This window comes from Elephas maximus, chromosome 19, assembly GCF_024166365.1.
Source record: "Elephas maximus indicus isolate mEleMax1 chromosome 19, mEleMax1 primary haplotype, whole genome shotgun sequence".
NCBI classification, from domain to species: domain Eukaryota; kingdom Metazoa; phylum Chordata; class Mammalia; order Proboscidea; family Elephantidae; genus Elephas; species Elephas maximus.
In genome coordinates, this window is record NC_064837.1 from 46,145,811 (window position 1) to 46,173,356 (window position 27,546).

The window sequence follows — 27,546 nt, forward strand, 5'->3', positions numbered from 1 at the left end:
TCAGAGTCTACAAAGGACTCCAGGTTCCCTGGGTCCCCCTAGGTCCAAGACGCAATCCTGCCACAGACATTGCCGTGCTGCCTCCCCGTCCCCAGCCCAGAGGCCTCGCGTGGTCGCCCACCTGGTCTCTGTGTCCTTTGCTGGCACAGGCGGCCCGAACCCAACCAGGGGGCGCTCCCCGGGCCCAGGAAAGAGCTCGGAAGGGGGTGCTCCGGCCGTCGAGGCGCTCCCTGCGCTTCGGGCCTTGCCCCCGGGGCTCTCGGCGAAGACGGACGAGGAGCCCGAGTCTTTGCGGAAGGACTGGCGAACCGGCGAGCCACGGCTGGGCGGCCCCGAGTAGGGGCTGTGCGGTGGCGGGGGGCCTCCGGGGGGCGCTGCCACGTCGGCCAGCTTCTGCGGCGACGAGGGCGGCAGGCGGAAGCCATAGCTGTCGCCATAGAGCGGGCCGCCGCCGCCCGCCGCCTTGTAGAGCGAGTCCTCCAGGTCGGACTGCAGCGCCGCCGCCGAGTAGGTGCTGAGCGAGCGCACCGAGCCGCGCTTGTAGAGGCCGCCAGGGCCCGGGTAGGCGAACGGGTCGCCGGCGGCCGCGGCCAGGCTCAGGCGTCCCTCGTGGAGTAGCCCATAGGGGTCGGCATAGAGGCCCTCGCCCTTCACCAGCACCATGCCGCCCGCCTTGCCAGCCAGGTCCTCGTCCGGCTTCACGTCGCGCCGCTCCAGGATGGCGCTGGGGCTGGGGCTGACGCCCTGGGCTGCCGGGGCGCCTCCCAGTCGCTCGGCCGCGTGGTGCACCGGGCTGCCAGCGTACGAGGGCGGGCGCCCCCCGGCGTAGGAGAGGCGCGAGCGCGACGGCGAGCCCGGTGGCAGCGCCGACGGCAGCCCGGACGGCAGCCCCGACGGTAACCCCGGTGGCGGCGAGCCCGACGCCAGGTGTGGCGCCGGCGACAGGTTGTTGAGGCGCCTCGTGGGCGACGACTCCCGAGACGCGTACACCATCTCTCTCTGTGCAGAAGACAGCCCCGGAACCCCACAGGGCTGGTCATAAAGGGGACTCCTGCCCCCTTGCTAGAGGAACAAGCATCTGCCTCCTGACACTTAGGAAGTCCCTTCTGTTCTCTGCTCTCCCTCTCTTCTGCTGCATCTTGGGCCCCTTTCCCACCAGGGCTCCCAGCAAGGAGGATGAAGTGGCTGATGGAGAGGCACAAGAAACAATGGGGACAGCCCTCAGCTACCCCATGGTGAAGGGTGGGGACGAAGAAGAGAATCCTGAGAGAGGTCCCTTCCTTTGAATGTCTAGAGATGTGTGAGAGAAATCCTGAGTGGACGGTGGGGAAAAACTGGCAGGTGAGAGGAGAGGCTCTTCCACAACCCCACAACTAAAGGAGACAACTCTGCCTCAGCCCCTATGTTCCCTTTTCTGAAGCTGGCCCTGGTCACTGGCGCCAACTGACCATACTGGCCCCCACCTGCCCAGCCAGCACGCATCATCGTGACCTTGGCCATCCAGAAGCTTTCCCAGCCCCCCAATGCCCTGGTCACTCCCAGCCTTACCCGGAGGTCCCCATTGGTGAGGTGTGAGCCAGGGAATGCTGCGTAGAGTGGCTCCTTCCTGTAGATTTTGATAATACTGCGGTCCTGGATATCCCTGGGGGAGAGGGGGTGCAGAGGGTCACCATTCCCCAGCCCTACAGGATGGGGAGGGGCCGCTACCGCTGGCAAGGGGGAGAGGCGTGGCAAGAGGCGTCAGGAGCCCAGCCCTTTCCCACCGCCTGTGTTCAGTGGGTCTGGTGCCACAGGCTGCCTGCCACCAACACGCACACCCCACTGCCTCCACCAGGTCCACCTCCCGGCCTCAGGTGCCATGTTCTGGTGAGCTCAAGCCAAGGTGAAGCAGCAGGGGCTGATGATTTAGGGGAAGGGGGCAGGGCGCTAGGGCCCTAGGAAGAGAGGGGAAGGGCTGCGGTTGGGTCAGGAGGGGGCTGGAGAAGGGCCCACGGAGTCGAGCCCCTCTTAGAGGGTACAGGAAAACCCACCCCATCCCCCGGGGACCACGCCCACCGGACGTCCTCCAGCTCATAGAAGACATTTCGAGCCTCGTCTTTGATGAGGATGGCGGTGTTGGGCGACTTCAGCATGCCCATGGTGAGCTTCTGCGGGAACATGTGCGCGATCAGTGCGTGCAGCGTGTCCAGGCTGCTGACCTCGTGCGTGATATGTACGCGCCGAGTCTCCTCCCCGAACTGCAGGAACAGCACCCCTGCGGAGGAGACAGCGCCCTCACTGTCACTGCCGCCACCACCACGCCGGTCGGGAGAGCGACGGTGGCCTTCAGGAACTGCGCTGGTTCTGCAGCGGCAGGGTCTGAGGCCGGACGCGGACCCCGAGTGCAGGTGCACCCAAGCACTCTTCATGCTGGGGTCGCTGGGCGGTGCCGGCCGGGCCTCCAGCCTCTTAAGGCACTGACGTGATCCCGGGGCAGGTTGAAAACTGGACAAGGATATGGAATGGGGTGCAGAAGCAGTGGGGCAGAAGCTAAGAGGGAATCAGGAAGGGTGGAGAGTTGCTGAGGGAAAGAGATTGGAGAGTTGGAGAAGGGAGGGGATGAGAGAGATAGAGCTGAAGGGGAAGAGGGGAGGCTTGAAGAGAGAAAGGGGTAGGCTGGGGGATGCTGAGGGAGAGAGGGGTAGGGATCATGGAGAAAGAGGTGAGGGGAGAGAGAAATAAAGAGAAGAGGGCTGGGAAGAGAGAAGCTGAGGAAGGAGAGAGCAGGGGGGTCTTCAGGAGGGGTGAGAGAGAGATGGGGGTATGGGGAAGGACACCGGAGACTGCAGGGAAAAGTGGTTGAGGAGAGATGAGTGTTGAAGGGGATGAAGAGGGCTCTGGGGGAGAAGAGCAGAGGGAGGAGCCCAGGCAGGCAGAGGGAGGACCCGTGGGGAGGGCAGTACCTGGCGAGCGCAGCTTGGTCTGGCTGGCAGAACGGGAGAGGGGCAGGCTCTGTCGGAAGCGGTTCATCCTGCTGAACCCCAGGGGCAGCTCGGCTTCCGACATGGTCTCCAGCGACTCAGCTGAGGCGTACGACAGCTTGGCCGCCTGGTCTGCCAGCCCCGGCTGGGCTCCCTGTGTGTGGCGTGAGCTGCGGGTCTGCAGGGTCAGGGCAGGGTGAGAAGAACGGAGAGTGAGACTCCTTCGCTGGGCTGCTGCCTCCATCCAGGCCTGGGGAGCTCCCACCAACCAGCAAGAGACACACACACGCCTTCACAGGAAGATATCCTGGACTTCAAACTCGCTGTGTGGCCGCAGGAGTGTTCCCCAGCCTCTCAGGGCCTTAGCCTCCCTGGGACACCGGGACACCCAGCAGGAAAGGAGTGGGCAAAAGACTCTGGCACCCTGGGAAGCCAGACAAGAAACCGTCTGAACGGGAGCCATGGGCACGCCTGCTATTTTAAGCTTCCAAAGAAAAACAACAACGCGAATTTGTCACCAAGGTGAGCAGCAGAATCGTTGAGCAAATTAGGGCATTAGTTCCAGACATTAATTAAGCGGCGGGCTTGGGTTTGTGAACTGCGAATTTATCCTTTGTGGAGTTCAGAGGGGTGGGGGGGGGGCGGGAAGCAGGGCCCATGAGAAAGCAAGGAGGGCTGGGAACCCCAGGATCCCAGCTCTGAGGGGGGTAGACCTTCACAGAGGTGGCATAGAGTATGCCCTTGACTTAAGGTGACTGGGAGAACCACCCTAAACCCCGCAAAGCCAACTGGACCCCAATTCCAAACAGACTACTTGTCTAGCACACGCAATGCACATGCTAAGCCCAGTGCGGTACGCATGAGTACACAGACACAGGCCTCAGCTCTCCCTGCAGGGCACATGCTACCACACAGCCAGCTGGCCTGGTGAGCCTCCCCCAGTACCCAGCAGGACAGCCACTTGCAGTGGGCACCGCATCTCCAGCCGAGGGTGAGATCTGGCTGGGGGCAGGGAAGGGTGTCACACAGTGACTGTTGTTGCTCCAGGGACAGCTTGATTGTTCTCTCCTTGCAGGGTGGGGAAGGCCCCCATCATTTCAACTATGCTCTAAAAGCCTACTCTAGGCTGAAAGCTGGGTCTGTCTGTCACTCAGGGCCACAGCCTCTGCCATTCTGCTCCAGCCCCTTCCCTCAGGCCTGGTTGCTACACAGAAACTCATTTATTTAAGGGAGAAAGATAGTGACTCAGATCTATATGGAATGATGTCCAGGATATACACATACATCCTCAAGAAGAAAAAAGATTTCCCAATTGTATTTTTCTATAAAATATATTGTCTATTTTTAACAAAATCACACTCAAAACCATTTACAGTGGTTATTGCAGGCTTAGGAGGGGACTTTCTCTTTTACTTTATACATTTTCTCTGCTGTGTGAATTTTGCACAGTCAGAATACGTACTTTTGTAATAAAAACTCAGTAAAAGTATTTCTAAAAAGGAACCATTTATTCTCCTCAGCTCCCTCCTTCCCCAAATCCTGATTAATCCCTAATTAATCTCCATCTTCGTATTAACTCTGTTTAATGCTTCAATCGGATTAGTACTCTCAAAAAGCGAGAGCATCTTCCAATGGGCAGTACGCCCAGCTGTCCCAGGGCAGCCTCGACTTGGGGACATGGAAGGTCAGACTTGGGGACTTCAGGAGGCTTGCACCCTCAAGCACAATGTCTTGAGCAGTGGGTGGGCCTGGATCTGGGGACATGGAAGCTATCTGGGAGAATGCCTGTGCCCAGACTTTGGACCCTACAGCTCAGCTCTAGGCTGACCAGCGGTACCAGCCATGTGCCTCCCTCACCTTCAGCCCCAGCTGGTGGTCATGGGGTTGCCAGGCAACTGAAAGGTCAGTGGTTGCCAGGATCACACGGATGAGGGGCTACAGAATTCAGACAGAATGAGGCAGCTAGCAGGGATGAAGAGTAGGGGGTGACCACAGTGCCTGGAGGAGCACAAGTAAGGTGCCAATAAGAAGATGGAACAGATGCCAGAATGCAGGGGATCAGGGATCCTGGAGACTGCTGAGAAGGCAGGACCCTGACCAGGGGACCCTGGGAAAAGAGATGCCCACACTCCCTGCTCCACAAGTTCTTATCTCCATCCTGACCCCATGGGCACCTTTCTACCTGACAGCCTTCGTGGAAAACCCACGAAGGAAGGAAGGAAACTCCCGTAGTACTTCTTTCCATCCCTGGGCTGAGACAATAGGGCAGAGGTAAGTGAGACCTCCAGAAGGACTTCCCAAGCATGGAGGAGATGGCAAGAGAACAAAACTGTAATTCAAGCGAAGCTTTCCAAAGATAGGAAGGGGCCACCATGGGAAGTAGTGAGCACCTGTCACTAGAAGTGTTCACGAAGGAGCTGGTGACTCCTGGTCAGACATCAGACCAAGGCAACCTCCTGTGGGGTGGGTGCTCAGACTAGCATCTGAGGTTCACAGACGGGCTGAATCACTCAGAAGCTTTTTAAAACTCTTTCCAGGGCCCCGGATTCACTGAATCAGAATCTCTAGGGGGTCAGGCCCTGGGGTTCAAGATTTTTGACAAGTTACCGAGGTGATTCTGAGTCCTAGGTTTGGGACTCAAGTCACTGTCCATGATTCTAACAGCTAATTAGGTTAGCTACCATTCAAGGCTCACTATGAGCCAGATACTGTGCTTAGGACATGCGTCGTATTATTTATTTGGTCTGGTGATCTACTTCCAAAAAAATCAGCCATTGAAAACCCTATGGAGCACGGTTCTACACATATGGGGACGCCATGAGTTGGAGCTGACTCAATGGGAACTGGTGTTTTTTTTCCAACAACCCTATGATGCAGATAGAGCCCTTGGGTGGTGCAAACAACGCATTAAGCTGCTAACTGAAAGGCTGGAGGTTTGAGTCCACCTCAGTAGAAAGGCTCAGCCACTACTTCTGAAAAATCAGTCATTGAAAACCCTATTGAGTGCTGTTCTACTCTGACACACATGGGGTCGCCATAAGTCAGAATTGACTTGATGGCAACTGGTGGTGGTGTGATGCAGGTATTGTTGCTCCATTTTACAGAGGAGAAACAGGCCCAGGGGACTCTGTAACTTGCTCCAGGCCACTAAGCTAGTTAGTAGCAGATGGAATTCACCACCAGGTAGTCTGGCTCTCGGGCATTCAACCACTCTCTCTGCCCCCTCCACAGAGGCCATGCCCGATGCTGTGATCCTCTGATTCCGTGATTCTCCAATTCCAGGACTTCTTCCAGTGCTCTGGGAGAATGCATGGGTGGAAACAAGACACATAGAACAAGATGACTCTTGGGGACTCTGGGATGGATGCCCCTGCCGTCATGATGTCTGAGGCTTGGGGAGCCCAGAGACTCCAGGATCCAAGCAGTAATCTAGGTTGGTTCAATCAGTTCTTGGCCTGGGTGCCAGAGAGGATGGAGGAGGTGTCTGAGGGTGCTCCCCCAGGGTTCATTAGGATGTGCATGGAGGGGGCAGACAGCTGTCCAGCTCTGGATAGTTCAGACTGTCTGGAAAAGGCAGAAAGGCCCCCAACCCTGAGCTCAGCTCTTCATTTAGGAAGCAGAGACCTCCAGTTTGATGGTGCAGGGCCCTGAGCCTCTTGCCTGGCACTGCCCAGGAGCTGCTGACCAGCTCCCCTATAGTGGACAGTAAGAAAGGCATAAGGAACCCAATACAGTCACAGAGCCACCCTGGACAGTGAGATCCAAGTTCATAGAATGGAGCCCTCAACAAGGTCCTGGGGTCCACGCCCCTGTCTTAGTGCCAGCACGCTCTCCAGATTAGGGGGGAGACATCAGATAGCCCCTCTCATTCCAAAATGTCCCTCACAGGCTGAGGAAGCCTAGCAACTGTGCGACTCCAGCAGGCGGCCCGAACTCTCACTGTGGATCCAGAGACCCCAGCAGGCGAACCCAACTGTCCCCAAGCAGTAGCCACAGCCTGCAACTCCTAGGCCACCACCCACCCCAGAAGGTGCCCGTGCAGATGCACACTCCTGTGCCAAGCATGTGCAAGGGAGAAGCAGGGTCAAGGGAGGCAAAGCACATGCAGTTGTCACAGAAGCAGAAACATCACACTGACCTTGAAACTCCAGTAGTTTGGCTGCTGATGGAAACAAGAGAAGAGATGGTTATGCAGGGGCTAGGAGGGAAAAGGACGGGCTGGGGCAGGTTAGAGACCCTCACACAGCCCTGGGATGTGGGTCCTCCACCCTCCCAGGAGCAGGAAGGAAGTAATCTCTGGTATAGGCTGTCCTCTGAGACCCTGAACACCATGGTGCACCCAGCATGGCCCTGAGCAGGCTCCAGCCTGCTGGGCGGAGGGAGGCAGGGGAGAACCATTCCAGAGGTTTACAAGCCTCGCATTTGAGCTGCAGTAACTGCCCTCAGAGAGTTCACAGGTAGGAAAAGGCACAGATGATCATGGTCTAGGGAGCCCATGAGATACTGTCGAAAGAGGGGCAGAGATAAATCTGAGCTGCGGGCCCAGAGAAATGGCATCTGGTTTTGGCAGGCCAGGAAAACTTCCCGGAAGATGTGGTATGTGAGCTGGGTCTTGAAAGATGAATAAGCTGGAGATTGAGAGGAAAGGTATGTTGAGCAGCAGGAACAGCATGGGCAAATGCCCAAGGGCAGACAGGCATACAGCATGCTGAGAAATAGCCAGTAGTCCAGTTTGGCTGGGGTCAGGGCTGGCAAAGTAGCAGATTAGGCTTCAAAGGGGGGTTGGGGCCAGATGATGAGCAAATTTCAATGCCAGGTGAAAGCAAATGAACTTTACTGGGACAGGCAGAAAGCATGTGAATGGGGCAGAGTAGGATATGAACTGGACTCCAGGGAGGGCTGTGTGAGGTGATGGACCTGGATTACAGAGAAAGGTGGACCAATGTTGGCAACTTCATAGCACTTGGGAATGGATGGGGTACCTTGGGCAGCAAACGGAGCTAGGGAGCCTGGGTACATAGGCTGGGTGGGTGAGAGAGGAGGGCTCTCTGTATCCTTCCTAACATCTGTAGGTCGGGGGGCCTCAGACTCCTCCTCATTGACAGCAACCTGGGGTCCCCTGCCTTCCCTAGAGACCAGCAGGCCCTTCCAGATGGCCAATGCCAAGGTGGGAGTGGCCCTGAGGCCGGGTTCATTCTTGGCAAGGCTAAAGGCACCCTGCTGACCGGTGCCAGCCTCAGCAGGAAGACAGAGGCAGCAGATGGCCTGGCCCTTGGGTGCCTGGCACAAGCAGACAAGGCTTTCTAGGCCTCAGAGCCACTGACAGAGGAGAGGGACACTGAAGTTCTCTGGGGCAGGGAGGGGGGAAGCACACCATGCTGGGGTGTTCTGTGCCACCTGAAAGCTTTAATGCAGGGAGGAGCTGGCTAGGGGCTGGGTCGAGGGGCACTGCTGGGATGGAGGCTTTGCCTGAGGCAGACCATTGGGGTGGGGGTGACGGGGGCCAGGGACAGGATGAAGAGGTTCACTTGCCAGAACTGTCCCCATCTGAGCCACAGTCCCCATCCTCCCCCCAGCATTGGCTCCAAGAGATAAAAACAATAGTCACATGCCAGGCAGGCGAAGGGGGCAGCAAAGTCTGTGCCCCAGCCAGTGCCTGGGACAATCTATGGACAAGTGCTACACCCATGGGTGCCAGGGGATGCCCACAGGTGCCAGGAGGAGGGAAGGCAAGGGGCTGGAGTAACAGATTCTAGCTACAGCTGTCTGGGGCCTTGGGAAGGGGAGGGGTAGCTAAAAGAGTGGACAAGTGGGGGCAGGCAGAGCCAGGCGGAGGGCCCAGGGAGGTTTATGCTGAGAGTCATGTCTGCAGATCCGGCGGTGAGGGGCGGCTCTGCAGAGTGGGCCATGCGTCCCTCACCCACCACCCCCATTACAGCAGGAACAGGCGGCATATACACAGGCCACTCAGCTGCCCGCAACACGCAGGCTCAGGCACAGAGCCGAGCACAGACTCTCAGGAGTATTCTTGGGTAAGTACATCTCCACAAACACACACAGCAACAAAAACATACCCAGAAAGGGACATGAGCAGGAACAGAGAAGCCACAGTCAGAAACTACTAGAACTCGGAGACAGAGATATTTGTACATAAACCACCCCCCCACACACACAAATATGCAGCCCCACACACGCTCCCACAAGCACCACACCCAGTCACAGAGACAAACACTGAAACACAGAGACCCTGGTACCATTCATATCCACCCTCAACCCTACAGGCACAGCCAGAGCTGCGGAAATACAGTCATGGATACCGGGTATTCACGTGTATGCAGAGACACAGACACACACCAGCTACAGAAACACACACAAAGCAGTACCTCCACAGCTCACACATGACATCAGAGCCACCTCACGCAAAGAGAAAGTCCATCCCTCCTCCCCCGCCCCCCCCCCCCCACTAGCCAGGTCAGGATGCCTCTGGCCACCTTGGCCACTGTCCCACATGCCTATAATTTCCCAGACATCATGTGTCAGGTAGGTGAACTCCTGCCTCAAAAGCAGTGGAAGATGTCCCACCCCCAACCCCACCAATGTCAACTTCTAGGGGGTCGGTGTGAGAGGAGTGATGCCCCAGCCTGACCTGGGTCACCTCCATTTCCCTTACACACCAGACTGAGGGGAACATCGTGCAGATGGCTGGAGCCCACCTCATCCCCCTGGAGGAGACAGGGACAGGGCCTGACTACTGCCACACTGGCTATGACTTCAACATGAGCCTGCCCCCGGATCCCGAGGCTGGGCACATCCATGGGGCAGTCAGGCCTGGAAGGGAGTGCTCGCTAGCCAGAGGGGAGGACCAGACAACAGCAGTGCCACAGAAAAGGCCAGCCAAGCACCCAAAAAGAAGAAAGATGGAAGAAGAGCTGTTTGTGCTTGGAGAACCTGAACTGGTCTGCAGGGGCATTTGAGAGAATCCTGGTCCTCAGTCCTCCCTTCTGGAAAGTGGGAGGAATGATCCCCTTTCACACTGGCCTCATCAGGAATGAGACACATGGTCTCTGGGGGAGTCAGTGTCCTTGGAGGGGGGAGATCATAGTAGGGACAGGTCCCTGGTGATACTGTCTACTCCCTGTCTCTATCTCTTTCCAAGGCATTAAACCCATGGGTCAGCCCTGGGGAAATGAGCAGAGGGCTTCTCCACTGTTCTTTAAGGTGGGACACTCCTCAGCCAGTGCCCATCCAACACCCAGCACTCTTTACCGCCTCACTCTTCTCCTGGCTGTCTCATGGCCCTGCTGTGCCTAACACCCACCCACCCACTAACACAGTACCTGGTATATAGTCAGCCTTCAACAAATACTTGACAATGAATGAATGCCAGTCAAACAAGGCCAGCCCACAGGAGGAAGGGATGACTCTGAATACTCTTCTTTGGCACCTCTTCCATCTCCTGGCACCCAACTCTGCTCAGCCTTCTGGCCTTTTCTCTGGAATTTCCCAGAACCAGAAAGCCCCCTGGAAGGAGGGCGGAGGGCAGGAAGGGCCCAAGAGAGCTCTGGCTCCCCACCCTAAACAAACTATCCAAGACCAAGGCAAAGCTGGCAGGGGTCTCCGCTGCAGGGGTCTCCGCTCCCTGAAGATAGCCAGAGGCCGACCAGGGCCCAGTAGGATTCTCTGCCAGCGGTGCCCAACAGTGGGGAAGGATCTTAAGGGATCTGGGGCAAAATGAGAGGTGTCGTAGGAGGATAAGAAGTAAGCCAGCCAGCCAAGCCCCAGGGACAAGCCTTTCAGATAAGGCAAGGAGGAGCTTCTCTGGAGACCCAGGGAAGCCAGGACAGGGAGTGCTCCAACTCCCCGGTGAGAGGAGAACAGTTTCTTCCCTCCCGGGGCTGAGGAGTTAACTCCTTCCCTCACTCCACAACCCCTGCTGCTTTTAGTGGGGGTTTGTCCCTTCCTCTGCTGCTGCTCCTTTCTCTCACCCGGTCCTGGGAGGGGCGGGTGTGCCCCCTCAGGAGCCTTCGCCCAGCCAGCTGAGGTCTCTCCCCTCCCTGGGGAGGAACGTCCCTCTAGGCTGGGTGAGGGTGTGACCCCTCCTTGACCTCGGGGCTATGACGACGCCTCCCTGGGAGAGGAAGGAGAATCGTTCAGCGGATCCTCACCCCCACTCCTGAATCCCCTGGCTCCGCGTGCACCGGCGCACACACCCACCTCTAACTCCTAGAACACGCGTCCACGTAAACACCGGCCCCCCGGGCTGCCCCAGGCTGGGGCCAGGCAAAGCGCCCCCGCGAGTGCCAGCCTCCCACACGGTGCACTGCACGAATCCCCGCCCCAGGTGTGCCCACCGACACCCTCCCCTCCTCTCCTCCTAATGCAGAGTCGGGAAGGGGGTGCTGCCGGACCTGTGCTGCGGCTGGGGGCGGGGGCGCACCCTGGGAAGGTCATGACTTTCCGAGGTTGGGGGAGGGGGCGCCAGCCGTATTTGGGGTGCGGGCGGGGTCCACGCGGAAGGCTGCGAGCGCGGTGGGGGAGGGGAGGGGGCGTTTCTCAGGGATAGGGAACCGCAGCGGCCTGCGCGTCCCCCACCCTAGACGGTGGGTCCCGAGGTGCCGCGAAGCGGCCACCCATCTCCATGCACGGCCCCCGCCGAACCCAAGGCGGCGACCCTGGCCGCCACGGCCGCTCCCCCTTACCTGCGGCCACAGGTGTATGCGCGGGGCCCCCAAGCCCGAGTCCCGCGTCGGGCGGGGGAGGGGGAGCGGCTCCCGACTCCCTCCCCCCCGGGCTCTCCCCTCCCCCGGCCGCCTCCGCAGCCGCCGCCACCTCCGCCGCCGGTGCCCTTTGCTGCAATGCGAGCGCCGCCGCAGCCGCGGAGCCGGCCGGGGCCCCGGTCGCCCCGGTAACCGCGACTCCACCTGGCTCGGCGCGGCGCGCGGCCGAGCACATCCCCTCTCCCCGCCCCCTCCTCGGGCGCGGCCCCGCCGGCGCGGCCCCGCGGAGGAGCGGCGGAGGCTGGTGGCTGCGTCGCCGCGGTCACCCGATACGGCGGCCTGCCGGCCCGCCGCCCCGGACTCGGGTTGCAGCAGGAGGGAGGGAGGTTAGACAGCCTAGTGGACGCGGGGGAGGGGCGGTGGCTTCCGGTCCTTTTCCCGGGGTCCTCACTGCCCCCACCCGAAGGTACGGCCGTGAGGGGAGGGGAGTGTCCTGCGTCCCGCTACACCGCTTTCCGTGCACACAACCTGTCCCCTCCAGGGTCTCCGCTGTGCACCGTTGCCACGACTTAATTTAGTTCTCCCACGACTTAATTCCCAGCCAGGCCTGGAAGGCCTAGGGTGTCTAAGTTTCCTAGACGGCCTTTGATCCTGTTGAGCTGTGTGACTCTGGCTTTCGCTGAACCTCTCCGGTCCTGCCCTTTAAAAAAAGGAGTCTCAGCCTCAGCTGAAGGGGGACAGGAAGTATGATAATTGACAACTTTCAAGTGATGACAAGGTCCTGTGTACAACCACTTCCAGTAACTACAAAGCCCTGGGGCCAGAGGCCCTTCAGGTTTCCCCCTTTCCTTCATCAGAGCAAATTCCAGATGGGGACAGGCCTAGAACCCCACGACCTGTGCTCAGCAAGTGCAGCCTCACTCCTCGCCATCACCCCAACCCTGTCACAGCCCCAAGATGCTCTGTCTTGGAGAGGCCTCTGGACTGTCCCATGCACACCAAACCTGTCCTCTGCCCTATCAGGATCCCTGTCCCAGCCCCACCCTGGCTTCCACCATGCACTTGGCCACTCAAGACAACTCCACACCACGTGCTGTTCAGCCTTGGGGCAGACACATCCCTGTTCCCCAAAATTCAGCCAAGATGAGTCTGAGGGCCTGGAAAGGAAACAGGCGGAATGCCCTGTGCCAATCTGTACCAAGCGTGACAATCTGTGACTGGACTTGAGTCACACTCAGATACTTGTCCTTTGGTAAGCTACTGCATTTTTCTTTCTCTTAATTTTCCTTGAAAAAGTCTAACCTTGTTGCTCTTCCTTGGGGAAGCAGGGTGTGTGAGAAAGTGAAGCTCGCACCCCATTCTACCCATTGGATTCCCTGCCACTCTGCTTCCTCTGCCTCCTACAGCGGAGCATCCTCAAGTCAGGGTCCCCTCTGGGCTGTCCCCTCCCCACTGAAATTCTGACTCCCTGGCCCCTTCTCCCAGTTTGGGCCTCAGTTGCCCCTTTTTCTCCTACAGTGAGCTAGGAGCCCACACCCCTAGGAGCCGGTCTAAGCATGCCCCTGCCTAAGTCAAAATCCATCTTCCCATCAGGGAAACTGAGGCTTGATGAGGATGAGGGGAACTAGTTCAGAACAAGTGGTTAGATCCTAAAAAAAAAATGTGAGACAAAGCCTGGTACATAGCAGGAAGGGTGGCAGAGAGACATCATGAAGAACTTCCTGATGGTAAGACATCAGGGGAAGGTTGGGTCTGCTCAGAAATGGAAGGGCAGGGGTGGGGTGGGGAATATGATGATTGCCAGTGGGGCTGGGAATTGAATACAGGACCTAAGAGACTCTTCAAAATTTACGGGGGGGTGGGGGGGTATACTCCTGTTTAAAGGAGAAAGCACTGGAAAACTTAAAAAAAAAAAAAAGCCTGAGTATCCCCCCCTCAAAAAATTCCTTCCCCAAAGCCAAACCCTATCACAGGTTTGGAGAGGTAGAGGTGGGGAATTAGATAATCAAGGGGAGATGAAAGTACAGGGCGTAGAAGGCTCCTGAAAATGGGAGCTCCTACATAAAGAAGAAAGGGATGCATAATTAAAATACTGGGTATCCCCCCTCTAAAAAATCCTCCCCAAACTGCTCCTCGGGTTTGGGGAGTGAGGTGGAGGTGGGTGACTCACCTGGGCCGGCTGGCCAGCCCCGGAGGGGGCGGAGTCGCCATGGAGGTGGGAGCAGAGGGAGCTGAGGAGGCACACGGGGTCCACGGTCCAGCCGCCAACCTGTGTGTGCGAAGCGGGGGACACCCCATTAGGGGGAGCGGGCAGGAGCCGCTGGGGGACTGGATGGGGGTGGGGAGGGGCATTGCTGGGTGAACCTTGGCACAGAGCTCACACCACAAACGGATCAGTAACGCTGGCCAGTTCCTAACCTCGGCTGGGTCTCTACCTAGAGTCTGGGTCTGTTTCTGGATGCTTGTCTTTCCTGTCAGACTGGGGGTTCCCTGAGCCCAGGGCAAGGCCTTACCCCTGAAATCCTTTCCTCCAATTCCTGACTGCCTCCCTGTACACTCTGCAACAGAGCTGTTCCAAACCCCACCCTTCCTCCAGTTCTTCATTCCCTCTTCACTTAGGGTGTCCCCTCCTGCCTCACGGAGACAGGGACCATTCAGCAGGAGTGGCCTCACCCCAGCATGCCTCAGTTCCCACACCACTTCCTTCTTCTCTCCCATCTCAGAGGAAGCAACTTGCTTCTCCTACCCCAAGGCCACACCACACCTGCTTGAAGCCCATCCCTCCAGATTCCCTCAAGACCTGTTTCCCTTGTCCCTCTCCTCCTCAGCATCCTCATGTTCCTTCCTCTCACATCCAGCCACTAGATCCACAAACATTTCCTGAGCCAGCACTATCCTAAACACCGAACACAGCACAACGAGGGAAGCAAGGGAAACGCTGTGGGTCCTGCCCACTTACACTTTTACACTCCGAGGGAGGGAATGGATGAGTAAAAGAATAACAGAATGAATCTGCAAGCCACCAAGTGGCTGCACTCTGATTCACTTCAGAAGTATGAACTGGGTGCCTACTCTGGGCAGTGAACATGGTGGACACGGTGCAAGGGCTACAGACACACCCACATCTTCCTTCCCAGGCTTGCTGCCTCTTGAAGCTGCCACTCTGGCTGTCTTCATCTTTTCCTAACCAAATCCTCAGATAGGTCTGTGGCCAGGGTTCCTGTTTCCTCACCATCCCGCCTCTCCCTAACCTCTGACATTGGCCTTTGTCTCCCACAGCATGAGCCTCAGAACCTGTCAGCCCCAACAGCTGTTTCTCTCTCCATCTCTCTTGACTCATGAAGGGCAGATGGCTGTCCTGCTGGCCTCTCCTTCACAGGTCTTTCTCCTCTTCCTCATGGAGGCAGAAAGGTTCCTGGGATGCCCCCTGAGACCACCTTGGGCCCTTTCCCCTTCTCAAACTCCATTCTGCCTTGGGTGGCCACTCCTGTGCCTGGGTCCTTCTTCCATTTCTGCCCTGGTCATGCTCAGTTCTCTTCCTGAGGCCATGGTCCTTTCAGGGTCCTGAGTTGCACATTTGGTACCTGATGGACCCCCTGTGCATGCCCTGCTGCCTCCTCAAATTTTTCTTCCTAGGTTCCTCTCCTCCACTCCCTCCGCCCAAATCTTGCCCTCTCCAACTCCCTGTTTCTCTTCAAGGCACCATCTCCCTGTCCAGGTTCTTCTGTCTTTGCTCTTAGATCCTCTTAGACCCAGGCAGCAAACCAGCCTTGCTTGGTCTGCCCTCCAACTCCCATCCATCCCCCCCTTTCCTTTGGCCCCATCGTATCTCCTGTTCCCTCCTAGTCACCATCCAAAAGCAAATACAACCCTCCTAGCCACCACCATCTGGACCCACTTTACAATCTGCCCCTTCACCTCCCTCTACTGCCTCCCACCTGAGCCTCTGCCCCAGCCTGGTAGACCTCAGTGCCACTCCCCAAACAGACTCAGGCCTATGTTCACGCAGCTCCACTCCACTACCCAAAATGACACGCACTTACTCAATGTTTATGCAAACCGTTTTCATCTTAGAAAGCCTAGCTTAGGCACCATTCCCTCCAGGAAGCCTGTCCTGATTAGGCCTGCCTCTGTGATCTCCCCTTCTCTACACCTTCTCCCAACCGACCATGCCCCTCATACTCAAGTTTACCCATCCCTTCTCCCCAGCTAGATCCTATGTCCCTGCCCCTTCCTCCCAAGCTGGAGCACACAGAGGGAACCCATGGAACAAGGGGCTCCCTGAGCGTGAGGGCCACATCTCCTTCATCTGCAACTCTGCCCTCATTCCGCTCTGGGCGATGCACCCACCAGGACTCTGGAGCTGGGGAAATGGCAAAAGTCAGGCAGAACTGGGTTGGCATCGAGGGCAGATTAGGCACCAGAAATGCACCATATGTCTTTGTTCCCTGCAGTGCGGGTAGCGCTCACCATTCCCATCACACCCAACAGTACCTGGAAAAGGGAGTCAAAGCAAGACAGGTCTGGGGGCAGGGGCTGATTCCTCCAAGCCTTGATTGAAAGGATGCTGATGGGACATACCACCCCCCACCCAGTGCCTTCTCCCAGAGTGGACAATGCCTGAGTCTCGGTAGCCACATGCAGCAGCCATGAAGAACTCTCAGCAATGTGCGACTGTAAGCAGAAGACTAGTCCAAGACAGAATTTTCCTATAGACAAGAAGGTAATACTCTCATGGAGAGATGTATGCAGGAACCCAAGACTCTGGGGGAGATTTAAATGGGAAGTGTCTCACAGTACTGAAGGAGACAGATTCTGGCCGGAGGCAGGGGCCCTGTCTCCTCTCTGAGCCTTACTGATGGCAGGAGAGAAGCAGAGACACAGAGAGAGAAGGCCTCTTGTTCAAACTCATATAGCGAGCGAATCTTGGGGGAGGAACAGGGGAGGAGGAAGGGAACATGGCCCAGGAGTTCTGGGCTCCTGTTCCTGTAGGGTCTGGGGGACAGATGGTATTCACCCTACTGAGGCTCCCAGGCCTGACCTTCCCTAAGAGGTCATATCACAGAGGTTTCAACCCCAGAACATCTCAACACCACCAGTGGGTGAACCCTCAGACTCCTAGGGCCTCCGACATGTCAGTCCCAAGGGTCATCCCCTCCCTGCCTCCCAGCCACTCCCTTGGCTTCCAAGACACGCCTTCTTGCCCCTCTGCCCAGTGAAACAGCCGAGTTTAAAGAGGCTGGGCTCCCTCGGACCAATCACATGCTCCCAATGCCAGACCAGCGGGCAGAGGCATAGAGGCTGAGCTCTCGCCCCCTTCCTCTCTCAACCTGGGCAGCTGCCCTGGAAGGACAGCTCCCCACATCCCCTGGTATCTGCCCCTAGACGCGTCCAGAATTGGGATGAGCCTGGGGGCGTGGCGTCAGGCCCCTGCCCTGCCCGCAACCCGCAGCCCCAGCCCGCCACACGACTCCGGCTCACCTGCTCGCGCATCCTGTCCTGCGGGCCCCGCAGGGCCAGGGCGTGCTGCGGGTACTTGCTCTTCAGGTGGTCCATGAAGGCATCGCGCTTACGATCGGCGTCCCCCTTCTGGAGCCCGCTGAGCGCCTCCAGGCTCTGGGCCGCGATCACCGTGTGCCGCCGCTCAGATGTGTGCACCAGCCCCACGTTGGAGAAGCGCCGGCCCCCGCTGCCCCCGCTGCCCCCGCCCCCCAGGGTCCGGTACTCCCGCGGGTACTCGGCATCGTCCGCAGACAGCATGGGGGGGCTGCTCCGCTCCGGATCTACAAGAGGGCAGAGGGCACGGCGGGGTCACTGCGCGCCCGGTCTGGCCTTGCCCATGCTCCACCACGGGTCACTGCAGGCAGGGGCGGGGCCCGGGGAGGACAGGGGCTGCTCTTTCCCGACAAAGATCAGGGGGCAGAGGAAGGGTGGGTGGGGCGGAAAGTGAGCCTGGAGTTCCAAAGAAGGGTTGGGAACAAAGGCAGAATCCAGTTTCTTGCTCTTCCTCCTGTGGGTTTGGTGGGATTAGTGAGTTTGGTGGGCTGTCCTGTGGGGGGGGGTAGGTAGAAGAGGGGCTGAGTATCCTGGACACCTGTCTAGCCACATACTCCCTTCCTCCCCCCTAAAGATGGTGGGGCCGGGTGAGGAGAGGGGGATTCCTTTTAGATGCTTCCCGAAAAGACCCTTCACCCTTTGCTTTCAAGAGCATCCTCTAAGGAGAGGGATGACCTCAGACTAGCAAGTCCAGGCCACACTTGTCCTAAGGCGGGGGGTTGGCTAGGAAAGGGGCGGGGCTATGTTGCATGGGATGGAATGAGGGCAAAGCCCACACTCAGGGCTTCCCAAGGAGATGCAGGCCCAGGGTCTGGGGCAGTGGGGCCCCTCTCCCTCCCCACTTCCCCAGAGACAGACAGATGGATGGACAAGAGGGGCTGGGCACAGAGAACAGTGAGAGACGAATTTGGGACAAACTCAAAGGAGAAAAAAAAGCAGACAGAACAGCTCAAGCCCTCCCCCTGGGACCCTCCTCTCATCCCTACACTCCCCTTCTCCCATACCACCCCCCCAACACACACACAAGCTCAAGACCTGTAATGGACGCACAGGGGACAAAGGACAGTACAGAGAAGTGAAAAAAAAAAAAAAAACAGAAGGCCGGGGGAGGGGTTTTGGTCCCCATACAGAACTCTAAACCCTTTCCCCAAATGCCACCCAGTCCTGACCTCCCACCTCCCATGACCCAGGCCCTGCTATTCTCCACCCTTCTGCCTCGATGATGACCATCCCACAGCCCAGCAGTAGCCAAGGAGGTCCAGGGGGTCACCATGCCCCCCAGGGTGGGAGGAGTTGTTGGGGCTCACTTCAGCCATATTCCTGGGCACAAAACCTAGATTTGCCCTCCCCATCCCCCAGGATTCAGCCCCCGCCATGAGGCAGACATTGTCCTCCCCCCCCACACACACACCCTCCATCCCACAATCCTCTGGCTCCAAAACACATATCTACAAGTGCAGTCTAGGACTGGGGCATCGACACTGCAGCAGAGACATGCCCACACTGCCTGACACACAGGGATGCCTTGCAGGGCAGATGGGGGTGACAGGGGAGGAAGCTGGAAATTCTGGGACCTAGCCAGTTCCCATCCAGCCCAGCCTCTGTTCAGCCTCCCTCCACACACCCACTGTTCATGAGACTGCTGGTTGGGCCTCAGTCACCCCCTGCCCAACCACAGGAGGAAAGAGAAGATTTGCTATATTCCAGGAAAAGCCACCCTGCTCCCAACACGCGCACACACACCCCCGGGGCTAAGGCCAGGATGTGTAGATCTGGGGGACAGAGCCCAAGAGGAAACAGCACCTCCCACCAAAACCAAAGGAAGAGCAGCTCCCATGGACACAGAGTTCCACCGCTCTCAAGGGCCTGACCACCATCATCGTCATCATCTGGGGGCTCCCAATACCTTTGCCAGGTGGGTGATACTCTGACCCCATTTCAGAGATGGAGCAACTGTAGCTCAGAGAAGCCCAGTGACATGCTCAAAGCCACAGTGGGGGGCAGAGGCTCAATCTGACTCCAGTCTTTTTTATGTTCACCTCCGGCGCACACAGTTTTGTCACCAGTTGATGATTTATGTTAAGCAGACTCACAACATCACATGTGCACACTATGTGGAGTTTCTGGTTTACCTCCTAGTCTCCGCACCATGGTGCTGGGTCTGAGGTTCCTTCCTCCTCCCTCGCTCAGGCACCCATCCCTGTCACCACAGTCACCACCTTGTGCGGTGGTCCCCCACCACGTGGTACACAAGAGGTGACTTTGGGAGGAACACTGTTTTGTACTTAATAGTTATACCATTATTTTCACAAGGATTAGAAAAAGCTCTACTTAGAAGGTCAAACCACTGACTTCATGGCTAGTGTTCCTTGAGATGGGAGTGAGATAAGTTTTCCTTTTAAGTAAAATTATTTAAGTTCAAACAGTTGAATTAAAGATGAGAAACACTACATTAACACAGTGAAAAGGGTGCCCTGGGGGAAATCCAGGAAGATAAGCCCTGACTTCATGAGACTGGGAACTCATCTTCACGATGGCCCAGTGCCTGCCCTGGAGGAGCACGTGGCCTCCCAAGAACTGGGAGCCTGGCACAGGGTGAAAAGTAGCTGTGCTGAAAGGGGCGGACCTGAATGATATATCCAGAAGAAGGGACTGGGATGGGGGTGCTCTGGGTGCTGGAGAAATGGCTCCAATTGGAGCCGGGGGCTGCCCACTGTGTCCCTTGATCTCCTCCTCTTTTGCCGCCCTCACCCCCAGCTGGACAGAGATCCTCCATGGCCAAGGGCTCTGGACAATCCATAGCCCCCTCTTTGTCCAGGCCGAGGTAGACTCTACCCATGGCCTTGCTGCTGGACCCCAGCTCTAGGGTGTAGCCCCAGCCCTGCCTGGATCAGAGAGACCCTCCCCTCATGCCAGATAGCCTGACTTGCCATGCCTTCCTGGGGCTCTGGACACACATAGTTGCCAATGGGACAGGTCCCCAGTTCTCATTTTCCAGCTGCTTCATTCCTGGCCCTTCTGGACCCAGAAGAGCTGTCCATTCCACCCCCACCCCCATGCAGCGCCTCCTTCCCTAGCTCATAGGGGAGATCTCAGTGTGACTGAGGCAGGGGACACAGTTTAGCAGCCTGAGGTGGGCATGGGTGTGGGGAAGCCCTGGGATCCCGCCATGAGAACATCAGGAAGGGCAGAGTAGAAGCAGTGGCAGGCGTGCTCAAAGGCCCACTTTATGACTGCAGTCCCATAAATTGCATATGGTTGGCGGTGGGGAGGGGGCCGCAGAGCAGGCCTGAGCAGAAAGCAGAGAACACAAGGGGATCACCTGGAAGCCCCTCCTCTTGGTCTGGCTAACCCCTCCCTGCCTCCTCAAGGTCAGGGATCACCCTTCAGTTGCCCATTGGCTGGGGAGGGGTCAGAGGTGGAGCAGGAGCTAGACACTGGGAGCTGGCAGAGAGAGGCGAGGGGGTAGGAGAGACAACCCATGATGGGGAAGAGAGCTTTGGTCTGTTTGACAATCCTCAAGATCCTTGGATGGATTCATTTACCAAAGAAGGAAACTGAGGCTCAGAGAAAGGGATGAAAAGCCTGGGCAACCCAGGCCTCCTAGCTCCCTGTGCACATTTAACCCCTGCTGGGCCTGGTGGGGAATCCCTGGTGGTGTAGTGGCTAAGTGCTAAGGCTGCTAACCAAGAGGTCGGCAGTTCAAATCCACCAGGCGCTCCTTGGAAACTCTATGGGGCAGTTTTACTCTGTCCTATAGGGTTTGAATCAGAATCAACTCAACGGCAGTGGTTTGGTTTTGGGGTTGGGGCCTGGTGGAGCTACAGCTGCTAACCAAAAGGTCGGCAGTTCGAATCCACCACCTGCTCCTCGGATAACCCTATGGGGCAGTTCTGCTCTGTCCTATAGGGTTGCCATGAGTCCACTATGAATCGGAATCAACTCCATGGCAGTGGGTTTGGTTTTTGGTTTTTGGGGGGGCCTGGTGGCGCTGGGAAGACTAGCCTTGGGCTTCTGTGTTTCCCCCATATATAAGTCATATTTGAGGGACTTGGGGGCCATGCTGGTGCCCTTGGGAGAGGTAGGCCAGTGAATGGCCTCCTGAGGGGCTCTGCGGGCACGGGCATGGCTTCATCTCTTTGATCAGGCCCTGGGCACTGGAAGTCAGAAGGCTGGGAGAAAGAATCACAGTCCAAAGACACCTTGAGTTTAGCCATTCATTTAGTTATTCATTCAGTCAACAAGTCTCTTCTTGTCTGAGCCGGAGGGCTCCCTAACCTGTAAAATGGGGTCTGTAACTTCTCAGCCCTGCCCCTGGGCATTGAATGAGAAGCTGGCAAGAAGACGGATGAATGAAAGACAGTCATGGCAAGTGGGCTTGTTGGGCCTAGTGGGATGGCCCCCCCAAGCCTGCTGCGGCCACGAGCAAGTCCTGAGAGCAGCTCTGACCCTCCTGGGCTGAGCTTGTTATATGCCATCGAGTGGATCCCTACTCACAAAGACCTTACACAGCAAAGTAGAACTGCCCCGTGGGGTTTCCTAGACTGTAATCTTTACAGAAGCAGATTGCCAGGTCTTTCTGATGAATTCAAACTAAAGACCTTTTGGTTAGCAGCCAACTACTTAACCGTTGTGCTACCAGGGCTCCTTCTGCCTGGGCTGAGCAGTCCAGTGAAAAGCAGAAGGTGATTCCAATCTAGCAAGCAGCAGGGGCTGGCCCTTAACAGACCAATGCTTCCTGTTCAGTTTCAGGGAAGTGGTGAACCACTGGGCAGGGACTTGAAGGGGAGGCAGGGCCAGAACACCTGGGGGGAAGGAGTGGGGCAGAGAGGCTTTGACGAGGGTAAGTAGGGCTCTGTCTACTGGGGAAAGGGGTGAGGGCTGAAGGGCCCTAAGCTAGAGAGGCAGAGGCAGGGAACTCTGGAGGAAGGAGAGAGGTGGGGAGCCTCTGGAGGGAAGCAGAGGTGGGATACGCTGGGGTAGGGGTGTTGGGGCTGAGGGTCCCTGAGGAAGGGGTCTGGGAGAGCCAGAGACGTAAGGGAGGGGCTGGAGGCTTTCCCACCTCTCCAGGGACCCTTAGTGTGCAAGGCCCAGTATAATTTTTGAGTCAGAGATTCAAGCTCCAGGGAGGATGGATGGTCAGGACTGGTGAAAGCCAGCGCAGAATGAGGGGAAGGGAGGGAGCAAGGGACGGAGACTGCCTTTACCCTCAGCTCAACCTTCCAGCCTGGGAAATGAGGAAGGTAGCCAGAGACTGGGGTGACCAGGAAGCAGTGGGTGCCCCCCAGTGGCCAGCTGAAGATAAAGGCGCAGGTGCTTGGGAAGAGAGTGACATTGTTATTTGTTCCAGCCATTCCAAATCGCACGTTTATTTATGGGGTTGATTTATTTTTATCCTCTCTTGCATTCTTTTACATGTGATCACTGTAACTCATGATGAAAATTAACATCCCAAAGTTTTAATGACACCATCTCATAAGCCATCTCATCCCCCCCGACATCTTTACCCCCAGATGTCACCAACTACTCTGTCCTCTGGCTGCTGCTGGGCAATGTTCACACATGACATCATCTTCAGAGGAAGAGAATGGGGGGGGTGGGGAAAGAAGCGGGGGGAGGAAGTAGAGGGGAGCTAGGGGAGAAGAGAAAGAGAACAGAACTCTCTCAGGGACCCTGTCTGAGGTCTCTGTCTGCCCCAGCTTCCAGTGTAGGACTGGGAGCTCAGGCCCCTATCTCTCTCTCTCAGATCAGGAGGCTGGACAAGGTCCCTTCCCTGGGGACCTGAGAGGCTGTCACAGGTATGCCCTCCTGAGCCACCAGCCAGCAATCCATCTCAAGCCAGGGGCTGCGCTGTAGCCCTGGCAGGAAATACCGAGGGTGACAGTAGCACCAGCTCAGGGAGCCCACAGGCCCTGGGGCTAGATGCCAGTGAGGCCCATGGATGAGCCTGCTGTCGAGCAGGGCAGGGGCAGGGGCAGGGGTCCATGGAGATTGCCGGAAGGCTGGAGGGCCTGCTGCAGACCCCAAAGTGCCTTGTCCTCAGCCACACACATGCAAACACACACAGTGCCAGGCTTCCCCAGCCCGCCACCTACAGCCACAGTAGGAGGAGCCCAAGTCACCCAGGAGGAGCCCTGAGGCGGCTGCCACCATCAATTGTGCCTGACAACTCTATTCTGCTGGGTGCCTACCGCAGCCACAAAGCACACTGTGCTAGGAGGTCAGAGGCCAGAGGATAAAGGTCACCAGAAGAACAGAGGATCTGGGAACCTGGACTAGGTGAGGGGATCTCTTGGCCTCTCCTTGAAGGAACTGACCTCTCTGTCTTTGAGTGTCCCTGGCTCTAGGACTCTCATGTGCTCATGGCCCTGAGTCCCTACAGTCTGTCTGCGGTCCTTTAAGCAGAATTATCGTTTCCACCCCACACCACTGCAACCAAAGTCATTTTCCGGGCAATTGCCTTTCTGTAAACATTCCTGTGTCATATCCCCCCAAACTGCTAATGCCCAGTGCCCTGTTGAGTCTTCCTGTCACTCTAATCAGAGCGTCGGAGGTTGGGGTGGGTGATGGCGGAAGGCAGCTGAACAGAGCTTTAGAGACAAGGTTGCAGGCCTAGATACTGACACAGAGCCTGGGGTGCACCAGAAACCCCCACACTTGACCCCCCACGGCTCCCCATTCCCTGACAACCTGGCACCGTGCCCCCTGAATGTCAGGCTACCTTCTGAGAGCTTGTCTGGGACTGGGAGGGAAGACAGAGAAGAAGAGGGGTGGGGAACCCATGGGAGGGAGGGCTGGGCTACAGTTCTGGGGGAGGCTTAGGGAGGAAAAGGAGCTGACTTAAAAGTATGAGGAAGATGGTTAGACAATAAAGATAACTTCCTGGTGCTGAAGGCAAGGATACGAAGGAGACAGGGGCAAGGCTAGGCAAGCTGTCCCCAAGGAAGGCCAGCCCCTCCAGAAAAATGTGAGAAGGAGGATAAAAAAGTGGGACGAAGCCAGCTGAAGCCCATCCCCTGTCCATGTCTGAGCAATACCAGGGGGAGGAGGTGGGCAAGGTAAAAGGGTGTCCATGGCAGGGCGGTCTTTGGCCAGTGACACGCTCCATTCCCCCTCTCCAGCCCCTTAGCAGTGATCTACAGAGTAACCTTGGGGAAGGGCCTGGGGCAGGTTGAATCTCCTCAGAGTACAGCAAGGGAAACTGAGGGCCAGGAAGGTGTGTGAATGAAACTGGTCACGGCATGGCTCCCTTCCCCCAAGGTGGGGTGGGGTGGAGGAATAGGACTGTAGTTTACCACCCTTTGGTCTACTCCGGCCCCATGCCCAGGGAGCCCTGCTGCCGCCACAGGCCCAGGGGAAGCTGGGCAGCCAGACTTGGGTGGGTGGGGAAGTGACAGAGCCCCAGAGGGAGCAGGGAGCAGAGCCAATGTTAAGGGAGGCAGGGGAGGGTGCAGGGCACTGCCAGTCACAGCATCGTGCAGGCAGAAAAATACAAACCAATTTGCGCAGATTTAAAACCCACCGAAGGCCACTTAGTTGGTAAATGAGTCGGAATCTAATTAAAGGGCCTTGTCAGGGCTGGGGGAGGGGAGCTCACCTGCCTGAGAGAAGCTTCGAGGGTGGGGCCTGGGCCTTGCCTGCAACTAACAGAGCTTCTGGGGGCTCTCTGGGGAGAGAGAATTTGAGAGAGTGTTGGGTTCCCTGGAGGTGGGGGTGGGCACTGCCCAGCCAGATGCTTCCTCTCCCAGCTCTTCCTTCTCCTCCATCCCTCGGCTGATGCTGTCCTTCTGGCTCTGTCCATTTGCTCAGACTGGGGGCACCCCAGGGCAGGGCCCCCATTTCCCCCCTCAGACTGAGCGCACCCTCAAAGCAGGGCCCACACCCCCCTCAGATTGGGAGCACCCCCAGGGCCCATATCTCCCGCATCAGACTAGGGCCTCCCCTAGGACAAACTGGGTACCCCCTAAAGGCAGGCATTTTATCTCGTCTCTGGTGGGGGCTAGTGTAGGACCCTGTTTACCTTATTAGATTGAGGGCTTCCTCAGGGTAAGACCCTCATTTCCTCCCTCAGACTAAGGGCCTCCTGACGGCAGGGGATGCCACTCCACCCAGACTGGGTGGTCTCCAAGGAAAGAACCAGGTGGGGTGAGGAGATCCACAAGCCACCACAGGAGTGAGGTTGGGGGGTCTGGGGGCATGAAAATTTGGCAAGCTTGGCCTTGGTGCCATCTCTGCCAGCTGCCCTGGCTGTGCGTGCTGTGGAGTCCTTGCTTCTTTCTGCCTGTAGCCCTCTCCCCCCTCTCCCCAGGGCCACAGCTGCACAGCACCAGCTCTCTAATCCTGACAAGGTAAGGCCTCCCTCAGCTCTTATCTCTTAGGCAGGGAGGGTGATGTCATTGAGATTGGTCCCCTTCCTGGCTCTCTCTAGCCAAATGCCTTTCATGAGAAGGAAACTGAGGCCCAGAGAGTAAACCTAACCCAGTCATTTGGGAGCCAGAGGCAGAGCCAGAAATGGAACCCAGGTGTCCTGGCCCCCAGGGACAAGGATGTTTCTACTCCACTCTGCCACTTCCCAGAAATCGACTGCCAGGGGAGCCTCTCTCCAGGCCACAGGCCCCAGGAGGGCTCACACTAACAACGTTCTCAGGAGGATCAGGCATGCCCATTGCCTTTGAGTCCATTGTGACTCACAGCGACCCTAGAGCACAGAGTAGGCAGAAAACATGCCCCGCCACCCCGGGCCTAAAAGAAAAAACAGCTGGGGGTCATAGCCCAGCAGTACCCCTCAGGTGTCCACCCTGGCCCAGTGGAATGCTCACTGAAGAAAAATTAGGGTCCCCGCATGGTGTCCCAACCCCACTCCTCAGACAAGCCACTGCTTTGTGACACCCCCACCTTGCAAAAGGGTCAAAAAGCCAGCCCCCCCATAGACACACAGAGCAGGCAAAGCTATGGCATTCTCCAACAGAGACAGCACTGCTCAAAGCCGGCTTTGTCACTGACTAGTTGGATGGCCTTGAGCAGATTAGCCACCTCTCTGAGCCTCAGTCCTCTCATTTATTTAAAAAAAAAAAAAGCAAAGAACACCAGGAGAGGCATGCAGGGGTGAGTGGGGCCGGTTCATTCCTGATCTGGTTTTTCTTTCACTCTATTGTCAGAGTTTTATCAGACCCAGGGATATGGGGTTTTGTTTTTCAGCTACTAATGAAGATCTGGCTAATTGGCTTCGTCAGGAAGAGAGGGGGCGGAGATATGGAGGGGAGCATGTCACCCCCAGTCTGAAGCCGGAGCTGGCAAAGCTGGGAACAGCCCTGGCGTGTGCCCACACAGCACCCGCATTGAGGAGCTAACTCCTTCTTGCCATCTCCGCCGCTCACGCGCCCGGGGAAGGTGTCCTGTCAGCTCCACATCTCCTTGGAGAGGCAGCCAAGAGGAACACAGGCCTGGGGGGAGGGAATGAGCAAGCATGGGAGGGTGGGGAGGGAGGGAGATGGGCAACTGTCCTCTTGGCTCTGCCACCCCTCTGAGGAGGCTGCCAGAGCGCCCTCCCCCCAAGGGGCACTCCAGCCTCAGGGTGCCATGCCTGGGCCCATAGGTGTGGGCAAAGGAACTTTCACTACACCCCTAAAGCTACCTGGAACCGAAGACATGCCCAGGCTGGGTGCAGAGGACTCAAGGGGCAGAAGAATGGTGAGATTTCAGCTGACAGGAAGGAGATGGGTCTGTGAGGACCTTCCACATCTCAGAGTGGAAAACTGAGAGGCGTATCGTCTTCCCATGGGGAGAGACCCCACTCTGATGGAAGTGAGGGGTGGAAACCCCATTCATTACCCCATTTCCCTACAGGGAAGTGTTGTCAGTACCAAATATTCATTGAGGGCCTTGTAAATGTTGGGCAGAAGACTCCACGTTGCCTGGACCCCTTGACATCCTCCTCAGAGACACATCTCTTGGCACAGACTTCTTGGGGTCGAGGTTCTCCCTTAGGGTCCTTTTCTCAGCCCCTCCGGCACCCAGACAACTCACTTGGCCACCAGAACCCTCAGAGACCAGCGCCTCCATATTCCAAGCACACACTTCTGTGCACCCACTCTGACTGTCACACCTGTGTACCACAGCTCATGCCCATGTGCCCAACACATGCTCACCAACATATACCCGGTCACAAACCACCTCACCTGTGCTCATAACAGGCATCTACATGCAGAGGGGACACTGGGACCAGCCAGAACTGTGTCACTGCACAGACGTCACCCTGACTCATAACCCTGTCATCTTAGATGCCCTGTGGACAGACAGTGCACCTTGTCCTG

The 27,546-nt window shown here is 57.3% G+C and overlaps 1 protein-coding gene across 11 annotated transcripts in view; it reads right to left on the reverse strand.

Moving 5' to 3' along the window:
* The window catches only part of SRCIN1 (SRC kinase signaling inhibitor 1), a 68,019-nt gene that overhangs the window by 23,153 nt on the left and 17,320 nt on the right, over nucleotides 1-27,546 (reverse strand). For 6 of the 11 annotated variants that reach the window (XR_007514144.1, XR_007514145.1, XM_049860676.1 and 3 more), the window contains 7 exons: nucleotides 17,159-17,460; nucleotides 13,848-13,946; nucleotides 7,099-7,122; nucleotides 2,943-3,138; nucleotides 2,056-2,254; nucleotides 1,549-1,642; nucleotides 122-999 (listed from right to left, as the gene is read on the reverse strand). Coding sequence is in view for 9 of the 11 variants with exons in the window: in XM_049860676.1 (XP_049716633.1) it covers nucleotides 122-999; nucleotides 1,549-1,642; nucleotides 2,056-2,254; nucleotides 2,943-3,138; nucleotides 7,099-7,122; nucleotides 13,848-13,946; nucleotides 17,159-17,460 (1,792 nt within the window). In the remaining 2 variants the exon portion in view is untranslated. The remainder of the gene's footprint in view (nucleotides 1-121; nucleotides 1,000-1,548; nucleotides 1,643-2,055; nucleotides 2,255-2,942; nucleotides 3,139-7,098; nucleotides 7,123-13,847; nucleotides 13,947-17,158; nucleotides 17,461-27,546) is intronic. The other 5 variants (XM_049860677.1, XM_049860681.1, XM_049860674.1 and 2 more) reach the window with 4 other exon arrangements.